The 18,567-nt window shown below is 45.3% G+C and overlaps 1 protein-coding gene across 9 annotated transcripts in view; it reads left to right on the top strand.

The window, feature by feature from the left end:
- palld (palladin, cytoskeletal associated protein) overlaps nt 1–18,154 on the top strand; it is a 56,841-nt gene extending 38,687 nt beyond the window's left edge. For 6 of the 9 annotated variants that reach the window (XM_084355017.1, XM_084355015.1, XM_084355016.1 and 3 more), the window contains 12 exons: nt 6,179–6,865; nt 7,631–7,775; nt 8,087–8,188; nt 9,304–9,345; nt 10,241–10,462; nt 10,901–11,050; nt 11,361–11,449; nt 13,130–13,262; nt 14,822–15,029; nt 15,119–15,284; nt 15,886–16,019; nt 16,479–18,154. In XM_084355017.1, the coding sequence (XP_084211143.1) occupies nt 6,179–6,865; nt 7,631–7,775; nt 8,087–8,188; nt 9,304–9,345; nt 10,241–10,462; nt 10,901–11,050; nt 11,361–11,449; nt 13,130–13,262; nt 14,822–15,029; nt 15,119–15,284; nt 15,886–16,019; nt 16,479–16,639 (2,239 nt within the window). In that variant the 3' untranslated portion in view covers nt 16,640–18,154. The remainder of the gene's footprint in view (nt 1–6,178; nt 6,866–7,630; nt 7,776–8,086; nt 8,189–9,303; nt 9,346–10,240; nt 10,463–10,900; nt 11,051–11,360; nt 11,450–13,129; nt 13,263–14,821; nt 15,030–15,118; nt 15,285–15,885; nt 16,020–16,478) is intronic. The other 3 variants (XM_084355019.1, XM_084355018.1, XM_084355020.1) reach the window with 2 other exon arrangements.
- Nucleotides 18,155–18,567: the final 413 nt, after the last annotated feature.

Genomic DNA, 18,567 nt, shown 5'->3' with positions numbered 1-18,567 from the left:
CGCTTAATTTGAATATAGTAGAAGAAGAAAGATGACTGCGGTAGATTAAGGACTACTTTTCTTCATGTGTTCCTGGTCCCAGCATGTTAATGTTTAAATCATATGTTTTCAGAATGGGTGTGTGTGGTTTTCTGGGAGCACAGTGAGGCTGACTGTGATACCCATTCATTTGCTGGAGGCTCAGGAAAGGTAGTGAGGTCAGGCTGTGGAGAGAAAGAGAAGAGGAGCGGCATCAGTCACAGCGAGTGACTCAAGTCTGCAGTTTTCTTTCTAGCTTTTTGCATCTGCTGTTTATGTGGCGAGGTTCGTTTGTTTGCAGAGCTCCTCGGTGGAGTCGGATGGATTAGTCAACACAATAGAGTCTGTTAGGTTAGAAAGCTTGTGTCTCACTCGACTCGAGCTCTCTCACTGGTTGATTCCTTATGAGCCAACTCTTCACTCTCTTCCTTCCTCCTCCTCCTCCTCCTCTCCCTCCACTCCTGCTGCTAATCCCATTTGATGGCAATGTCTTTCCAATCCAGGGAAGAATGTCTTCAGCATTCTTGCTATAGAGAAAGAAGGAAGAAAAAAAAAAACACTCTTCGTCTCACTTGGACAGAGAGAGCAGAAAGGCGGAGGAGTGGGGAGAAGAGGGAGGGATGGATGGATAGAGAGAGGGAGGCCTCGCTGATTGAAGAGAGCCCTCTTCACCTACACTTGGATATGAAACGCGAGCCCGGACAGAGAGCAAAGGGGGGAAATAATAGAAGAAGAAAAGAAAGAAAGTAGGGCAGGGAGGGAGAAAGTGGGTGAACGGAGCAGCCGTGAGCTGTTGGCGTGGCTGGAATAAGAAAAACGCTCTGTGCTACGTTTTAAAGAGAAAGGCGGGGGGAAAGGAAAACAGTCTGGTTCTGTTTTATGTGGTGTGTGTGCAATTAGAGCCAAAGAGAATGAGGAGGAGCGGTGGGGAAGAGGGGGGCTGGGGTACCCGGAGAGGAGAGGGGTTGAAAATAAGTTAAGGACAGCAGGAGAACAAAGACTGGGAGAGAGAGAGCATGTCAGCGTGAATGAATGGAAGCTGCAGAAGGAGAATTAAACACTTTTTTCGTATGTGTGACATATTGAATATCATGCGTTTGCAGCAGCAGTAGCCTAGTGTTGGGGGGTCAGACAGCTTGTGAGATTATAGAGAAATGTTCTTGGAAACTTAGAGCGGCTTCTTCGCAAGTCTGCTTTCTCTTGTAAGAGTAGAGGAGGAGGGAGAGTGATGCGTATGAGAGAGGGGGGAGAAACAAATACAGACACAGAGCGCATGAAGATTTTACATTTCAACGCCTACATGTACAATCTTGATGATTTCGTGTAACTTGATCCTCGATGTGGTTCAATTCTGATGAACCAAATGTCTCATTCTTCTCAGTAAATGTTTCGCAATTCCCAATGCGACACATTTCCAATCAGAAATGACACAAAAGCCATTTCTTCATATCAATCGGACCGTAACTAATTCAGCAGCAACTTGTCTATCAGTTGAGCCGGCAAGTCTTACTCAGAGTCTGTCAATCTGACAGTCATTAAGACATCAGCTCAGTCACTACGTCAGATTGATGTATGTTGTCGCTCGGGGGCGTCAGACGAGCTTGTGTTGACGTGCTGTTGTGATGATGCAACGCTCGATCATGAATACAAATGAGGGAACAGGTGTTAACTAGAAAGGTGTGTATAAATCACAGCTCTGGTGATTTAATCTTGCACGTCTACTGTCATGAACTCCATAGACATGTATTACTCATGTTGGGGCGACATAAATCTGTTTGTACACTGACATCATGGGGACCAAACAAGCCCCCGTAATGTTAAATGATTACATATTAGGGTGAAGACTTCGTATACAGTTGGGGTAAGGTGTGTGTGTGTGTGTGTGTGTGTGTGTGTGTGTGTGTGTGTGTGTAATGATCTCAGGAAGGGTTTCCAAAGCTGTGTTTGTTTTTTAGGCGTGATACCGGAGCTCAATTTGACAATTCGGATATCAATCATTCACAAATGGCAAGGTCACGCTGTTACTAAGCCACAGGTGTTTGCAGTAACAAACACACATAAGTGTAATGCAAACTCACAATGGGCCTTTAATAGCCTGAAAGTAGCAAGAACACCCACTGAAGCTTTTCCCTTATTCCTCTTGCAGCACAGCCTTGGAGATTCCTTGTTTTATGCATCTTTTCACCTCACTTTTTCTGTTTCTCAACACCTCCAGAATCTTTAAAAGAGCAGGCACGTCCTTAGTTCCCCTCATGTTGTTGTTTACAGAAGGAAACCCCTCATTACTGGCCATGTACACTGGGCTACTTCCTGTTCTCCCCCCCCCCGGTGCGCTTCTTGTCATCAGCTGGCTGAGTCTAATAAAGCGGCTCCGTCTCTTCTGAGGAGATGAGCCTCAGAAAAATGCGCGGATAGCTCCCAGCATGCTCGGCTGTGGAGCAGTGGATGAGTTTCTCACGCAGCCCGGGTCGTTATTGTTCAGGAAGCACAAACCGAGCGGCACAGAGTAAACACGGCCATTTAAGATGTTGAGGTCTACTTTTATTAAAGCAAGATGCTGCTGGTGAAGACTCACTGTGTCTGGCACGCCTCTGATACATCATTGGGCTGTAAAACACACTTTCAATTAAGTTACTGTTCAGCTGTTCCTGGATCTGTTTATTGAGCTTTTTCATGTAGAGACTGGAGAGACAAAGTTGCTCCAGACCAGGTCACTCTTCACCCCATTAGAGAATTTACAGACAGGATTCAGCCCAAGGAAAGTATTTCTCAGGATGAAAAGAAGACAAAACTGCTCCGGCTATTTATACCTCCAAAATCAGGGCGAAAAAAGAGAGACATAAGAGTAACTGTGTGTTGCAGAATGACAGACAGAGGAGCTGGAGCGTTTTCCCTTCAGCAGCCAGAGCCAGTTGGCCCAGACTAGAACAGCAAAACACAGAACCGTTGGCATGGCCACAGAGGAACACTTCCCTCCTAATCCAGACAAAGAATAAGAGAGGCAGAGAGATGGAGGTCTGTTCTGCTCCTGGAGCTGTTTGTAGATGCCTTATAATGGTTTACACAAGGTGCAGGTCAGGTTTTACAGCAGGGCACAGCTGGGATGAAAAGGCAGGACGCGGTGCGAGCGCAGCGGCCTCGTCCTGCACTTTGTGGTCGAGGCGGTCTGGACGGTCAGAGCTGGAGGCTGCAGGGTCACACAGTCTGGATGACCCTCCGTCCTTCCCTTGATGTAAATGCTTTGAGTGGGCCATAAAACTATTCGTGCAGCTGCAAATTATACAAGCTGACCTTTTCATTTTATTATGAGGCATGCCAAACGGCTAAACAAGAGGCGAAACTAATCTGACAACATTAGAAACGCTTTGATTAAAGTGAATTTTAATGCAGATGGATGACTTGATTGTGTATCAACACATACTGCACAGACTCTTGGCCATACTAAGAGAGTGAGAGAGAGAGTACGTTATGATACAATGAAAGATGGCCACACAGCAGTTTGGCGTCGTAATGAATGAAGGTGCTTGTTTAGTCGTAGTTGCTTTATATAGAAAGCACCTTTTAAGGCAAAGGGGTGATGTCAGTTACAGCTAGATAACATCCACCCTGCCGCCTCCTCTACACATTTATATACATATACCCCTGTCAAAAACATAGCGGTCGAACAGAGGTGTTTTTCTTGCTACGAGGCTTATCTCTTTTGTCAAAAACATAGGTGAAGGCTGCGAAGGTCTTTGAGGTCCCCTCACGCTGAGGCAGTAAAGCCGTGTGTCGGGCTTCAGAGGGATGAGGCTGCGAGGAAATGAAGTGTGTTTCCTCTCTGCTGGAGCAGACGGGCAGGGTGCTTCTCCCCGACGCTCCGAGAACACAGCCAAAAAAGGAATCAAACCGCTGCAGAGCGCCGCGAGCCTCACGAGCTGCCAAACTATTCCTGTAAAAGCACTCTTTTGGTGGAGGGCTGAGCAGGAGATGTTTGGAGAATGTAAAGAAGAAAATGTATACAGGGAGGAGGGGCACACATTGAATCGATCTTGTGCTCTCGCGGTCAGTGAAGGAGAGAACCAGGTCGTGATGTCCTGGAATGATCGCAATGGAGGCTTTTGAATTAACGACTATTTATTTGGGCATGTGAAGTCCTCTCTGGAGGAGAGCGTATGACCAAAATAACTGGCCAGGACAGACTAATCAGTCATGTTGCTGTTGGAGCGTGTAGCAGATTTGTTACGCGATGCTACAACTGTCACTTTTGTGAAATATCCACTTGTGTTGTTGCAAATGTATACGAGGGGAGAGCGAAGAGGTGGGGGGGCTTTCTCTGCATTCTCACAGATGAAAAATAGTCGCAAGGCTCCACTGATTATTCAACATCTGGAAACGATTTGGGCACGTGAACGTAGTCCTGGTGGACTCCTGACAACATGCACCGCTGGGATGCACAGTATATTCTGAACAGGCTGCCTATGAAGAACTCATCAGTCTCACACACATAGCTGTATACTCTAAAGGTTTGAAACCCCAACCTTTCCCAAAGCCCTCCTGGTCCTCAAGGAGCGCTTCTGAGAGTTCACTTGTGGTTTTCAAAGCTAGCGCTCTTTAAAAAAACCCTCCTGGTGCACGTAGAGCGTGTTTCAACGACTCTACGAGGAAGTAAAAAGTTTAGGTTTGAGGCTGATGACGTGACAGAATTTTTGAAAAACTCCCTTTTTCCCCACAATGACAACACAGTGAATCAACAACCACACCTCTGTGAAAAAACACAATACTTCATTACCAGGACCCATCCCTGGCAAAATGACAAGGCAACGTTGCATTTCTGTTTTTCTTTCATCACAGTGCCATTCAGAGCCACACCTCAGCCGTGTGGTTCACTGGTCCTGTTTCTCATCCGAGCGCTGCACCAGTCCGTTAAAACTGGGCTGATTTTCTTACTACTAAACTTATCTCCTCATGCCTTTACCATACTTGATGTATTGTCAACAGGCTGGCTTTTTAAGAACTCTTTGTTAAAGGCTAGAGGCTGATAACCTATCAGTCCGTGCTGCTGGTGCAGTGGTTTCCTTCTCAGAACAAACTCTGACACACACACACACACACAACTTGTCCACATAAAACTGCTTCGCCTGAACCTCGGGCCTGACAAGCTGTCGCCTTCAGACCAGAGAAAAACAGCTCAGTTCCTGTTGAAAACTGTCAGACTCACGACCACGTGCTGAAGTCACCCCCAGAATCCTTTATGTGCTTTATAATAAACGTGTGTTTGCCATCCCAACGCTTTGATTGCCGTTTTAACTCTCCATCGATTATGCTCACATCTGGCATTGGAGATTTCTGCCAGTTGTGGTCTGACTACAGTTGGATTGAGAGCAGGCGATGGTGTCATGCATAAAGTGAAAACAGCTGTGTGATTTTGTTACATTTTCACAAGTGTGTTACTTTGTTACAGACATCCCCTCCCCCATCAAGAATAGAGATGTTCCCAAACCATCTTCTCCTTCCTGATAAAGAGTCCGATACCTGAATTTTGCCTATACAATACAGAGTACTGATCCAAAACCATTTCATTTGAAGGAAAATATACTGTACATTCGTTATTAGGAAAGGGAGAATATAAGATTTAATCACAGATTACATGAGGCTAAAGTTGTCCAGCTCGTTAATGTGCTGTCCTAAGCTCGTCACCATGGTGTTGTGTCCTAAACAAAACAAAACAAAAAAGCCAAATCCAACGAGTGAAAATGCTTTGGATTCCAAACTAAAGAAGGAGAAGGACATGAGGTGTCCAACACGTATTTATCCTTTATTTATGCAGGGGGACCTTTTTTTTTTTGACCAGGATAATTATGACATGAAATAGTTGTATACTACGAGCACTGTATGGATGTTATGTTACGGATATACTGTTTTTGGATATTGGTTACTTCTTTGCATACAGGTGTGCAGAACACTGCTGGGAAGTAACCGGGTCTTATTTCTAATAAATAAATCATGTGGTATCAGATCAGTTCATAGACTTATGTACTCTCCTCTACCAATTCCAGCATTTTAGGCAGTATCCGAGACTTTTATGTTACTGGTCAAGAATAAAAATTGCTGAAGAGACAAAAGGCGCTCACAGTTTCTGATACCTGTCACTGATGATGATCTTCCCTCTGCTTCACAGGAACGCGTCCCAGCTGAAGCAGCTGCAAGACCAGATTCTACTGGAGCAGCAGGAAGCAGCTAACTGGCAGCAGCAGCAGCAGGAACAGCAGAACCAGGAAGTCCCGCCTCCACCTCAGCAACCACCTCAGGAAGTGCCTCCATCTTCTCCACCATCTCCACCTCTACCACCTCCTCCCTCCTTCCAGGAGCTGGAGAGTAACGCAGCCATGCAGGCCAGCACCTTCAACTACGCCCGGCCCAAGCAGTTCATCGCTGCTCAGAGCCCCGGCGGGGCGGGCTATGTCACCCAGTCCTCTGGCTCCTCCGGGTCCAGCCTGTCCTCGCCCCTGTCTCCTCCCACCTCACACAAGCCCTTCAGCAGGGTCACCTTGCCCCCTTTCACCAAGTCCAGCAGCGTGGAGTCTCCGAGCTCTCCCTCCTTCCCGCCCCCACCTCCGCCCTTCTTCAGCTCAAGCAACATGTCCTCTCCATCAGGCCCAGCCCAAGACTTCCCTCCCCCTCCACCTCCTCCTCCTCCTCCACCAATGTCCTCGTCTCCAGCCTGCTCGGATATGTCCTCGCCGTTCTCCTCCGTCCCTCCATCTCCAGCCTCCAGCTTCCTGTCCTCAGTGTTGCCCTCCACCCCTTCATCACCTGGCAGTCCTATTTTCAACGCTCTGGGCCTTCCGAAAGGAAACGGGACTGTGTAAGTACTTTACAGTTCCTTAGGTTTCTAAGGTTCTTGTGTTCTTCATACACCGCGAGTTGAGCTCCCTGTCAGATAAACCCACTGACAACTGGAGGCAGGATGTCTACAAGATGGAAGATGACATGTTTACATTTTTACACAGCATGTTTACAGGGAAACGTTAACTACAGAGCCCTTTTAAACACACTCAAACCCACACACGTTGATCCCGAAGTATTCTCAAGGTGCAAGAACTGGCATGAAAATATACAGAAGGATCTCAGAGGACATTCAGATTACAGTATTGTAGTTTCCGTTTATGATGTAGCATCTGTCAGGATCTGTGACCCTCCTGATACAGCTCCTATGGACTGAGGGGTTGCCGGTTTTATATTTCGGCCTCTGCATATTGACTTAGCAGATACAAATCTCTTGTTGTGGAGATAATCCTCCTCTGATGGCTGTCCCAGAGGCAGAAATTTCGTTTATTTTTTTCCTCCATCAAGGGCATTCCACCTTCAACACTTTGCCAGTCATTTTTCATCGGCCCCTCGCTCACTCCTGCACTCCCCCTCTCAGCCTGGCATTCCTGCCGCGGTTGTGAGAGATAAGAAGACGCACGGTGGAATGCAATAGCCGGACACGTCCAGATAAGAGGGGATGTGAGAGAGCCAGAGAGGAGCGAGAGGAGCGAGGGGCGTTGCATGTTGAGATAACGTGTGTGCGTCACAGAGCAACTTTAATGTTGACGAACGTTTCTGTTTTTTTTTTTGCTTCTTTCAGCAAAGCGTTCCCCAGGAAGTCCTCGGTCACCAGGACGCCTCGCGCCCCTTCTGACCACGACATCCAAGGATCCAAAGACGCCGTCATCCAGGACTTGGAGAGAAAATTGCGCTTTAAAGAGGAGCGCATAAGCAATGGTCAACAGGTGTGTGTGTGTATGTGTGTGTGTGTGTGTGTGTATGTGTGTGTGTTGTATTATTCCTCTACTTAAACAACTGTGTGTTTGCAGGCAGTTATGAGTGTGTTCAGTAACGCAGTTTTAACAGTTTTTCTTCCCATAAGCGTGTATTTAAACAGGCTGTTGTGCCGCGCCCCCTTAAATGAATTCATAATGTTTTCTCCATCCCTCATTAACACAAAGTGTTGACACCGTAGCTAGCTGATGGTGTGTGTATAAGTGTGTTTTCTGCAACTCACACACTAACCCCAGCTGACCCCATTAATCCCTGCTTCCAGAGGTTAACCTATGAGGAGAAGATGGCCCGCAGACTGCTGGGTGCTGACAACGCTGCCACAGTCTTAAACTCACAGGAGACAGAGGAGGAGCCCGTCACACAGGTACGGTGGCTGTTTTTTAAGATCCACACACCTGGAAAGGGGAAATCCACACGCACACACACTCACCTGAAATCATACAGGCACGGAAGCGTTCGACCACCAGCAGTATTTATTTTGTTTTTAATCCCACTGTTGCATGTAAACGACACTCAATCACAGATCTATTTTCTGTTTGGTCCTCTGATACGTTGCTGGTGTCATTCCTATCTCATGACTGCTGGCTTTCCTTCATATACTGTTGAATTAGAGAACACCCCCCAGCCCCAGTCCCTGTAAACACTTGAGGAGCGAGTTATGAAAGCAGGGGTATAAACACTATAAAGTCCTCCAGAGCCCTCCATAAAAAGCTCTGTTTATGCAAACTGCTGGAAACCAATGTTGCTACAAACATGCTGGGGAGTAACACCGTTCGAAGGCGTGTGTAGTCATTAGTCTAAAGTTGTGTGGAAGTCTAGCACCTCCACAAGGTGTCGGCTGTTCATTCACGAATGAACTGGCATTTTTGTGTTTGTCGTTTGTGCAAATGGTCAAATATGTTAATCCTTTATCAGGGTTTATTTCCACCTATTGAGGAAAGTATGAATTCTTATATTTATAATTAGATTATTGTTATTTAAAAGTGGGCCACATAATCCACAGCAGTAATGAGAATTAAACCTATTGAGTTTTTTTCAGGTTATATAGTATACGTTAGTCTGCAGCAGAGAGTGACAGTAGTCAGAGGTGAAAGTGGCTCTGAGTGTCTGCATTAACAGACAGCACACACTGATTAGTTAAGTGAGGTCACGATGCAGATGTGGTGAACGTCACAAGAACAAAAGAAGTTATGTCCACACTGACGCATGAAATCGAGTTAGCACCGTGCCATCCCAGTGTGATGTAGCCCGTTGGCATGAGGAGTGATCTGATTGGTTGTGGCACTGTAGCACTGCATGACTGAACGCAACTATGATCATGTTGTATTTTTATGCTTGAGCATGTGAATTTGAATGATCTGTTTTGAGAGCAGGTAAGATTGAGCGGGCACACACGCACACACAGAATAACTGTTTCCCTCCCTGTGTGATGCAGCGACAGAACAACACACACACAAAACTCCCTTTTTCTCTCAACAGGAAGACAGACAGTCATCTGACAGAGAAACTGTCCCTCAAAAGGTTTCTGAAACCTTCATTTCTCTCTGTCACCTTCTGGTTTTTCACTTCACTCTGCGCAACATGTCGCCGTGTGTGAACGTGCACACAAAGTCACGCTGAAAGCTTGTTCACTCTGACCAGAGCGGAGCCTGGGAATTAGCTGATAAGGGAACGCATGGCTCACAAAAGGCCCTGTGGCTCCATACTGACTGTGTCGTCCATTCACAGGCAGGTGTGTCTGGTAAACACAACAGAAGAGAGCTGATTGAGCATGTGGACACCTTTTTACAGACCATCGTTGTTCAGCGCAGGTCGTTTGAATCGATTCAGATAATGAAGCATGTTCGAACTTGATTGCAACACAAGTGAGCACGTTAGTTTCACCCAGAATGCACTTTGTTCTGTCTGCAAAGCACGCATCGATGTTGCCACATTTAAGATTTCAGTAGCAATTAGGAAAACTGAATGTTACTCTGTCAGATTTGAGAAAGGAACACGCTGCAGCAGGATAACACCTCAGTCGCTCAGGATGGGCCACTTCTGTGCTTGCTGGAGTGAGTTTGGGAGGATAAGTGCTGGTTCTGCAGCTGTACCCGAGGCCTGTCATTATCTGTGCGATGTGTCATCAGACCATGCAGCTCTGCAGATGTTCCCTCTGCCTCAGCAGAGCTGCGCTGATGAGAGATTGATGAAGGCGGTGGGAGGAAGGAGTGGCTCATCTGGGCAGACTGAATTAGAGAATTGGGAGAAAGTTGGTAGTTTGGGTGACGATGCAGACAGGTTAATGAACGTGTCACAGGTTTTTATTGAAAGCTTTCTGCACGCTGCTTTGCCTCTGCCACGTGATCACACGAACCTAATGTGGTCTGTCTGTCTTAGCCTTTCTGTTAATCTCCTCTCCGTCTCCGGTTTGCAGGAGTACAAAGTGTCCAGCTTCGAACAGCGCCTCATCAGCGAGATTGAATTCCGCCTGGAGCGTTCTCCAGTGGAGGAATCAGACGACGACGTGCAGCACGATGAAGACTCTGCCGGCAAGGGGGTGGCACCGTCCTTCGACCAGAAGCTCAAACACTACAAAGTCTTCGAGGGCATGCCGGTCACCTTCTCCTGCAAGGTCATGGGAGACCCCAAACCAAAGGTGGGAGCGTGTACTGAGCATGTCATCGCCTGGGATGAGATTATTAATATCAGATAAATGTTGATGATTTTGAAGCATTTGGCTTCCTTGCTCGGGAGTCGCTGATGTGTGATGTTGATGATGGAGGGTGTAGATATTGTACATATGCTCCATGTTGTGATAAGGGGAGGCCCCTCGACAAGAACACACACTGGCCTGAGCCAGCTGTCTGGCTCTGTCCATGTTAATGACATGCTGATGACAGGCTTCAGATTGAACTGATGAAATAAAGAAAAAGAAGACGGATAGCGGGGAAAGGGGAAGAGATGAGAACACATTTTTGTGTCAAACTAAAAATGTAAAAAATTTCATCTGCTCAATTCACAGTTAAAGCAAATGTTTCCCTCTTTTATCAATGTCTATTAAATCATGTCATATCTGTCTTATTTCGTGTCCCAGGTCTACTGGTTCAAAGATGGCAAGCAGATCTCCAAGAGGAGCGAGCACTACAGGATCAGCCGCGATGCTGACGGGACCTGCTCCCTGCACACCGCCGCAGCCTCACTGGATGATGACGGCAACTACACCATCATGGCAGGCAACCCTGAGGTGAGCAGACGGCTGCACGAGATAAAATATAAAATTAATTTCTCTGCACCTTTTCATTAAAAAGAATAACAAAGCACACACACGTCTGTCTCCAGCCTGAAGAGGAAGAGGGCGTCGAATGAGACAGGAAATCACTAAAGCCCTCGTGAGGGTCAAACGTTCATGTGCTACAGGCTTTCTAACAGCTTTTTCCAGCTCTGACACTCACATTTTATTTCCTCCTCCCGGTCTGACTGCTGCTGGTGAAGTGGTGAAGTGTCAACACCTCATAAGCTCCCTCTCTCTCTCTCTTTCTCTCTCTGTCTCTCAGGGCAGGGTGAGCTGCACCGGCAGGATGATGGTCCAGGCTGTGAACCAGCGAGGCCGCAGCCAACGCTCGGCACCCGGACACATGCGCAGGTGAGGCTTCAATGACTGACAGAGGCGAGGGAGGAAAGACAAACAGGAGTATCTGATCGCCATCTGCGCGACGTCTGTGCTCACTCGCGCTTCTTATTCTGACGTAAAATGTTCCAAGAAGCTGCCGTTTACGCAAATGTTTGCTGCGAGCTGAATCACAGTTGTTCCTTTGTTAAACCGTCTGTTCAGGAGAGAAAAGCTCGGCGTTAATGAGAAGGAACACCTGTTTGCTCTGTTCTGTTTTCCATCGCTCTAACTACCCCGTATACAGTGTGCATTCATGCATTCATCCGAGCCCAGATATCGGGAAGAAAGCACAGAAGATCAGAGACTCTCCTTACAGCACATTAAAAAAACCCCACCTGTAATGTGTTATCTAGATGAGCACTCCCTGAGCTCAGAGATGTTTTGCACGAGAAGAGATCGAGATAACAATCCGTGTCTCCCGCTCGCTTTCTTCTGCCTCCCCGGTTGACATGCAGGCAGAGCGGTGATGTCACTGTTTTAGGGCCGAGTCACATCTATGGGTCCCGACCTGCTGTGAAGGGTTGAGGGAGACTCCCATGGGTCAAGAAAGAGCAAGTGGAAGGATGTCAGAACAGGAAATAAGGCCCCAGAGGTTCATATTATGTCTATGAACGAGGGGAAATACTGTATGATTCAAGCAGTTAAATTACTTTTTTGCCAATTTTTGTGAAGATAACCACTGAAGCTACAAACAATTTGGGCCATAAAAGGAAAGGAATGATTGTTTCATTGTTATTTTACTCTGTCGTCGCCGTTTGAATTCAACGCTGACGTTCCTTGCAGTTTTCCAAGAATAGTAGGGCATTTCATTTTTTTAGATATTGTCTGTGAACAAGTGGAAAAAACCTGATTGAATGGCTTTTTAAAATTTTTTTTGTTTTGTTTTAATCACTTTTTCTGGTAGTTTTCGTCATCCAAACTAGATTTCTCCCTCTGGCAGCTTTGCTGTCGTTCCATGAAGGTGGAAAGAAGTTTCTGTATTAAGACTGAGAGTATTATATTCATTATAGCGTCTCACAATACATTAAAGGGGCAATATGTAATAATTTGAGTTGAATCAGTCAGAAATTCACTAAAAGTTTTGACAGATTGTGAAGAAATAGCAGTTTAGACATTACATTGTCTGCGTATTGCTTTGCAGAAAAATCTACTGAAACTAGCATGGTAACCAGCCCTGAACCATTCTGGTCCAGTGTTAGTGATGTTAACACTGACACTCCCCTGGTCCCAGAGCTCCCAGTACGAATTGCTAGCTCCACCGCGAACTGAGCTTATTTGCTAACAGCCGCTACAGTTAGCACCAGTTAGCGGCTACTCCGATGATGTGCCACATGTGAATTTGACAGGTGGGCAATTCTTACATATTGCACACTTTTTCTTAAATGTTTAAATCTAAACAAGCTTCATTATATACAAATTAAAGGTGCTCTCATTCAGGAAAAACACAGAGTCATGCTCCAAAGAGAGTTTTGCATTGTAAACTCGAAGGCTCTGTTCAAATGAAATACTTCTAAAAGCTGGACTTAGTTGATATTCGCTTGCAAAATGTGTCTTTCATGATGAAACTAATAAAAGTGTGTGTTAAAATTGCACCCTTTTGAAATACAAATGAAGTCAAAGTAATAAAAATCTGTGTTTGCGTCTCTCTGTCAGACCCAGGTCCAGGTCTAGAGACAGCGGCGATGAGAACGATAACATCCAGGAGCGTCACTTCCGCCCTCACTTCCTGCAGGCGCCAGGTGACCTCATCGTTCAGGAGGGTCGACTGTGCAGGATGGACTGCAAGGTAAATACACACCTCTTATTGTTGAGAACACAACCTGTAGCAACATGAGTGTGCAGGGTGATGAAAGGGTGAAGGAAGGTCAACGTGTTGCTATACGGTGGCTGCAGCTATTTTCATATAAAACAGTTATTTAATGATCAGCGTGAAGGGTCTTCTGGCACTGCTGAAGTTTGTAGTGCTTAAGATTAGCTTTCATGCAACTTCTAGGTCTGACAGACTCATAGAAGAAGTCTTTGGAGACAGTACTGCTGACCGAGGGACATTTTTGAAAGTTAAAAGGAGAAAAGACAAATTACAAACCATGTTCTTTGGTCTGGTATGGCATGTCAAGCAATGAACTTTAATGCGAACAAGACTTTTTTTATATACAACCGCAGTTTCAAGGCCTTTCTTGTGGACGAACTATGCCAGAGTCTGCCTGCATCAAGTTTAATGGAATGGGGTCACAGTCTAAATCAGTGCAAGAGTTTAGCAAATAGCCAACCTCTGCTGAAACGTCCCGTTCTTCTCTCCTGTAGGTGAACACAGCACCCGATCCGTGCTGCTGTTCTTTGATAAAGACAAGCGAGAGAGACAGTTGAAAATATCTGAGACTGGAGAGGAAAATGCCCGCACCAAAGAGAATATGTTAATCATAGTAATAGAGAAAGCCATTTCAGATCCGCCCTTTAATTCAGCGTCTGTATTGCTTTCAGGGAGGCTCCTTGTCTGCGCTGCCAAAGAAACATTTCTGTGCGTTCCAGTTTCTGTAGCGAGTGAAAAAACTAGCCGAGATGAGATGTTTCATCACATCCTCGGCGTTATGAATGGCTCAGAGCAGACAGGGAGAACACAGAGGTGTCATTTTTCAGGGATTAAGTGGGATCAGGTTTTCTACAGTCATTTCCCCCGACACCACTCGGGCTTGTTTTCCTGCCTTTATCTTCTTCGTCGTCACCTTGGCTCTTCCCTCCAGCCTGCAGCACTTTTTAGAAAAACTCTTTGAAAACGGGTTCATGTCATAAAATGAAACAGACCCACAATTAACTCACTATAAAAAGACTGCCTTTTCTTACGCTTGTCAGAAATAAACTTCGTGTCTCCATTCCTTCAGAGCCCTTAATGTCAGGGACATTTATAGCAAATATTTATTTCCAGATCATTTGTGGCTTTCCAAACTTTCCATGCTTAAAAAAGTCCCGACTTCTAAAAGCGTGCTGGGCCGCTTCCAGAAGGATTTATCGTTGCTTAGTCTGCTCTCTTTTGTGTTATCAGTGAATGCTGTTGATCCCTGTAATACCAAACATATGCATGCCCGCAGTGGCACGTTTTACCAGGAGGGCAGGGCTTCTCTGCTCTCTCCTCGCTGCAGTTTATTTCCCATGACAAAAGGCGACCAGGCTCCTCCAGACAAACACAACACAGACAGATTAAGCAAACACTGCTGTTTTCATACTCCCAATAAACACTCCCCGCCCCCAAAGAACACATGCAGCTAATATACTCATTTATTCCAGACGTCATTGCAAACAAGCGTTCACACATTCAGTGGTTTCTAACGTCTGTTTCGCCACCTGTAGGTGAGCGGCCTGCCCACCCCTGACCTCATCTGGCAGCTGAACGGACAGACCATCCGCCCCGACTCCGCTCATAAGATGCTGGTGAGGGAAAACGGCGTGCACTCATTGGTCATCGAGCCCGTCACCAGCCGCGACGCGGGCATCTACACCTGCATCGCCAGCAACCGAGCCGGGCAGAACTCCTTTAACCTGGAGCTCATTGTTGCAGGTAAACAGAAACGTGCAACGTGTGCAGAAGATACATGTTGGCACAGTTTGGATCAAGGAAACACTCAGTAACGTTCTGTTTTTCCACAGCTAAAGAGATGCACAAGGCTCCTTCGTTCGTGGAGAAGCTGCAGAACACAAGCGTGGCGGAGGGTCATCCGGTGCGACTGGAGTGTCGTGTCGCAGGAGTCCCCTACCCACAGATCTTCTGGAAGAGGGAGAATGAGTCATTCACTCACAACACAGACAGAATCAGGTAAATAAAATGTTTCAAATGACAAAATAACACTTTTATATGGACGATAGAATAAGTCCCCGTCCAGTCAAAACAATAGCACACAAAGCTAACGTTACTGGGTTAGCTGCTGAACAACTCTGCTCAACGACTGTTCGAGCATTGGGAAATTTTAGCAATACTACAAAACTTTCGCAATACATCCACCTAGCCTCTGGGAAGATTGGTGGGCAGGTACGTAGGTAGACAGGCAGGTAAGCCGTCCAATCATCTGACATAGGCTGAATGAATTGATTGGATCGGCTTATTACGGCCAACAAAAACCACAGAGAGTTTTTTTTTTTCTTTTCTTTTTTTTGTCCGAGCATTTGTTTTATTGATTGCCGTCCAGATGTCGAGATTTTCCACTAATTTAATGAAAATGCTTCAAAAGCCCTAGCTTTAAACTTTTAAATATTTGCATATTCAAATATTCTGGAAGGCGTAGGTGCCATTTCAAGGATTTTAACAGGGTAATGTTACTTTTTTTTTCTGCAAGAAAAGGAGATTTTTTATGTATGCCTTACTGTCTACCTTAAAATGTGACGGGGATCTTTAAATTTGTGTCAATTTTCTTTCCCAGCATGCACCAGGACAACTGTGGCTACCTGTGCATGATCATCCAGCCGGCCATGAAAGAAGATGCTGGCTGGTACACAGTGTCAGCCAAGAATGAAGCAGGCATCGTCTCCAGCACTGCACGCCTCGACGTCCATGGTGAGTGTTGACCCTAAAACATACACACACACATACACGTGCTCATTAAAGGTGCACTATGTAGTTTTGGGGAAAACATTTTAATGATCAGAGAAAGATTTTCATGGACTGATTTTTTTTTTTATGCTTAAACAAACTGAATAAACAAACTCTCTTTGTTTTCATAACTAAACAAACTGAATAAACAAACTGACCTTAAAGGAAAACACAACTTGTTTTACTTTGTTTATATTTGGCGGACCCTGCCACCTCTCCAGCTTCAGTGTTCTGGGGACCTTGTTTTCCTCTGAGAGCAGCTTGTTTATTCAGTTATGGAAAAGATAAATATTTCTGAGTTTGTGTTATTACCTCATTAATACTGTAAATGTCTTCTCCAAAGATACACAGTGCCCCTTAAAATCAAGCATTTCTTATATGTATTTTTCTTTGAATTAAACTCCCCCTCTGCTTCGTCCTCAGCTCAGTGGCAGCAGCCCAACCTCCCCAAGCCCAAGAAGGTGCGTCCCTCCACCAGCCGCTACGCTGCACTGACAGAGAGAGGGCTGGACGTGAAGGCGGCCTTCTTCCCCGACTCCAGCCCGCTGCAGCCCGGCGGCCTGGTGGAAAGTGACGACCTGTAGACACCACAGGGAGGATTGCGATGTCAAAAAAACCCTGAAAGCTGCCCATATACCCGCTGTCCACCTGAGGGACTCTATCATTGAACTGCAGATACAGAACTAAAGGGTCGGTGGGCAGAGTGAGCCGGTGCAGCCGTGGTTTTCATATGTTTTTATAGTCTGACACAATCCATTATATCACAGAATCCATTCAAGTTGTTGCCCCATGCTTCATTTTATCAACTGGACCTGGAATGATTGAAGTGTTTACCACGAGGAAAGACTGCTCATAAATACGCTCTCTCGTGTTTCATGAACTGTATGACTGTTGACTCTGTTTTGCATCTTTTTAAGTGCCTCTCATGTCTGTAAAGATTAAAAAAACAGGTTTAAAAATGAAACATAGAATTACTATGCATGTTCAAGTGGTGCCATTTGAATTACACAGACTAATACTGTATCTATACGTAGCACTGCACCGACTTTGTGTAGAAGTGGGACAGAAGAGAGACTGAGTGACTCAAAGCGTCGTAGCTTTGACGAAGGAGATCACAGACTTAATTATGTGGGCTTGTGTAGCACAGTGCTGATATCTACAGGTTGTAGTCGGAGCATCATACAGTCTCAGTAATGTCAGGTAGAGTAGCTAACAGATATTGGAAAAAGGCCGGGCCTTACAAACAGTATGTTTAGTGTTTTTTTAGCAAAAGAAATGAGGTTTGGGAAAGAGGAACGCTCACACGTGGGTGATTTGATTGTTTGTGGGTGCAGCAGAACTTAAAGAAGGTTGGATCGAACAGACGCAGGAAGGGACAGCGACGGGAACAGGCAGGTTTTTGTAACAGACATGTTTTATGTGGTAAGTTAACACTTGATAGAGGGATGTGAAGATGACAGAAAACTTTGGTGGGTCATTTTTGAGATTTTTTTTTTTTTCTTCTTCTTTGATGGTTTATTTTAAAACGTGTGAATTGAAATGCTCTCACTCCAGAGAGGGTGCTGTGAAAGGTTTCAGTATTTGTCACACACGTCACAGATTGTCCATTTTATTTTTGTATGAAAAAAAAAAAGACTCCCCCGCCCCAACAATCTTTACGTAAATTATATCAGCAGCCTTTTGTTCACTGATGAATCAACCTTCTCTGTATCATGACGTTTTATAAATATATTTACTGCCTTAAAACACTTTCAGGCTCGATACAAACACAACTTCTTTGCATGTTATTTTTGGACACAGTGCCAAACAACTTTTTTTCCAGGATGTATAAAAACACAACTTTTCACTCTGAATTCAAGGGTAGAAAACACTCCAGGCTGGTGAAAAGTGAAAGGCAAGGTATATTTATATCTACTATTTTCGTCACCTCTGTAACTCTATACAAAGTGGACATCTTTCTCTGTGTCTGTTCAGAGCTTGCATCGGCTGACAGTTAACTGTGTTTGCACATTTCTATGCCAATCAATGCCTGTATATGGATTGTTCTCCTGATATTATTTTAGGTTATGAAAGTTAATAAAAATCAAACTCGTAAGAGACAGCGTGAGATGTTTTTATAGACTGGCAGACTCCTTCCAAAACAATAAGAGGACGCCAAAAAACACATCTGTCACAGTGGAAATACCACTCCTGCTAAAGAGCACTGATCTGAGTTTAATGTCCCAATGGAGACATATTATGCTCATTTCCAGGATCGTAATTTTATTTTGGATAACTACTAGAACAGGTTTACATGCTTTAGTGCTCAAAAACACATCAGTTTTCTCATACTGCTGCAGCACCCCCCCTGTTTGAAACACTGTTTTAGCTCCTGTCTCTTTAAGGTCCCCCCTCCCTATTACGCAGTCTGCTCTGATTGGTCAGCTCACACACGCCTGAGCCAGCACCTCTCACCATGGCTCTGTCATGTTTTCAGTTTCCAATGATCTTAAGTTCGACTGTGAATATAGGC

The sequence above is a fragment of the Pagrus pagrus genome, assembly GCF_965226575.1.
Source record: "Pagrus pagrus genome assembly, chromosome: 6".
NCBI lineage: Eukaryota > Metazoa > Chordata > Actinopteri > Spariformes > Sparidae > Pagrus > Pagrus pagrus.
This window is presented reverse-complemented; position numbering and strand designations above follow the sequence as displayed.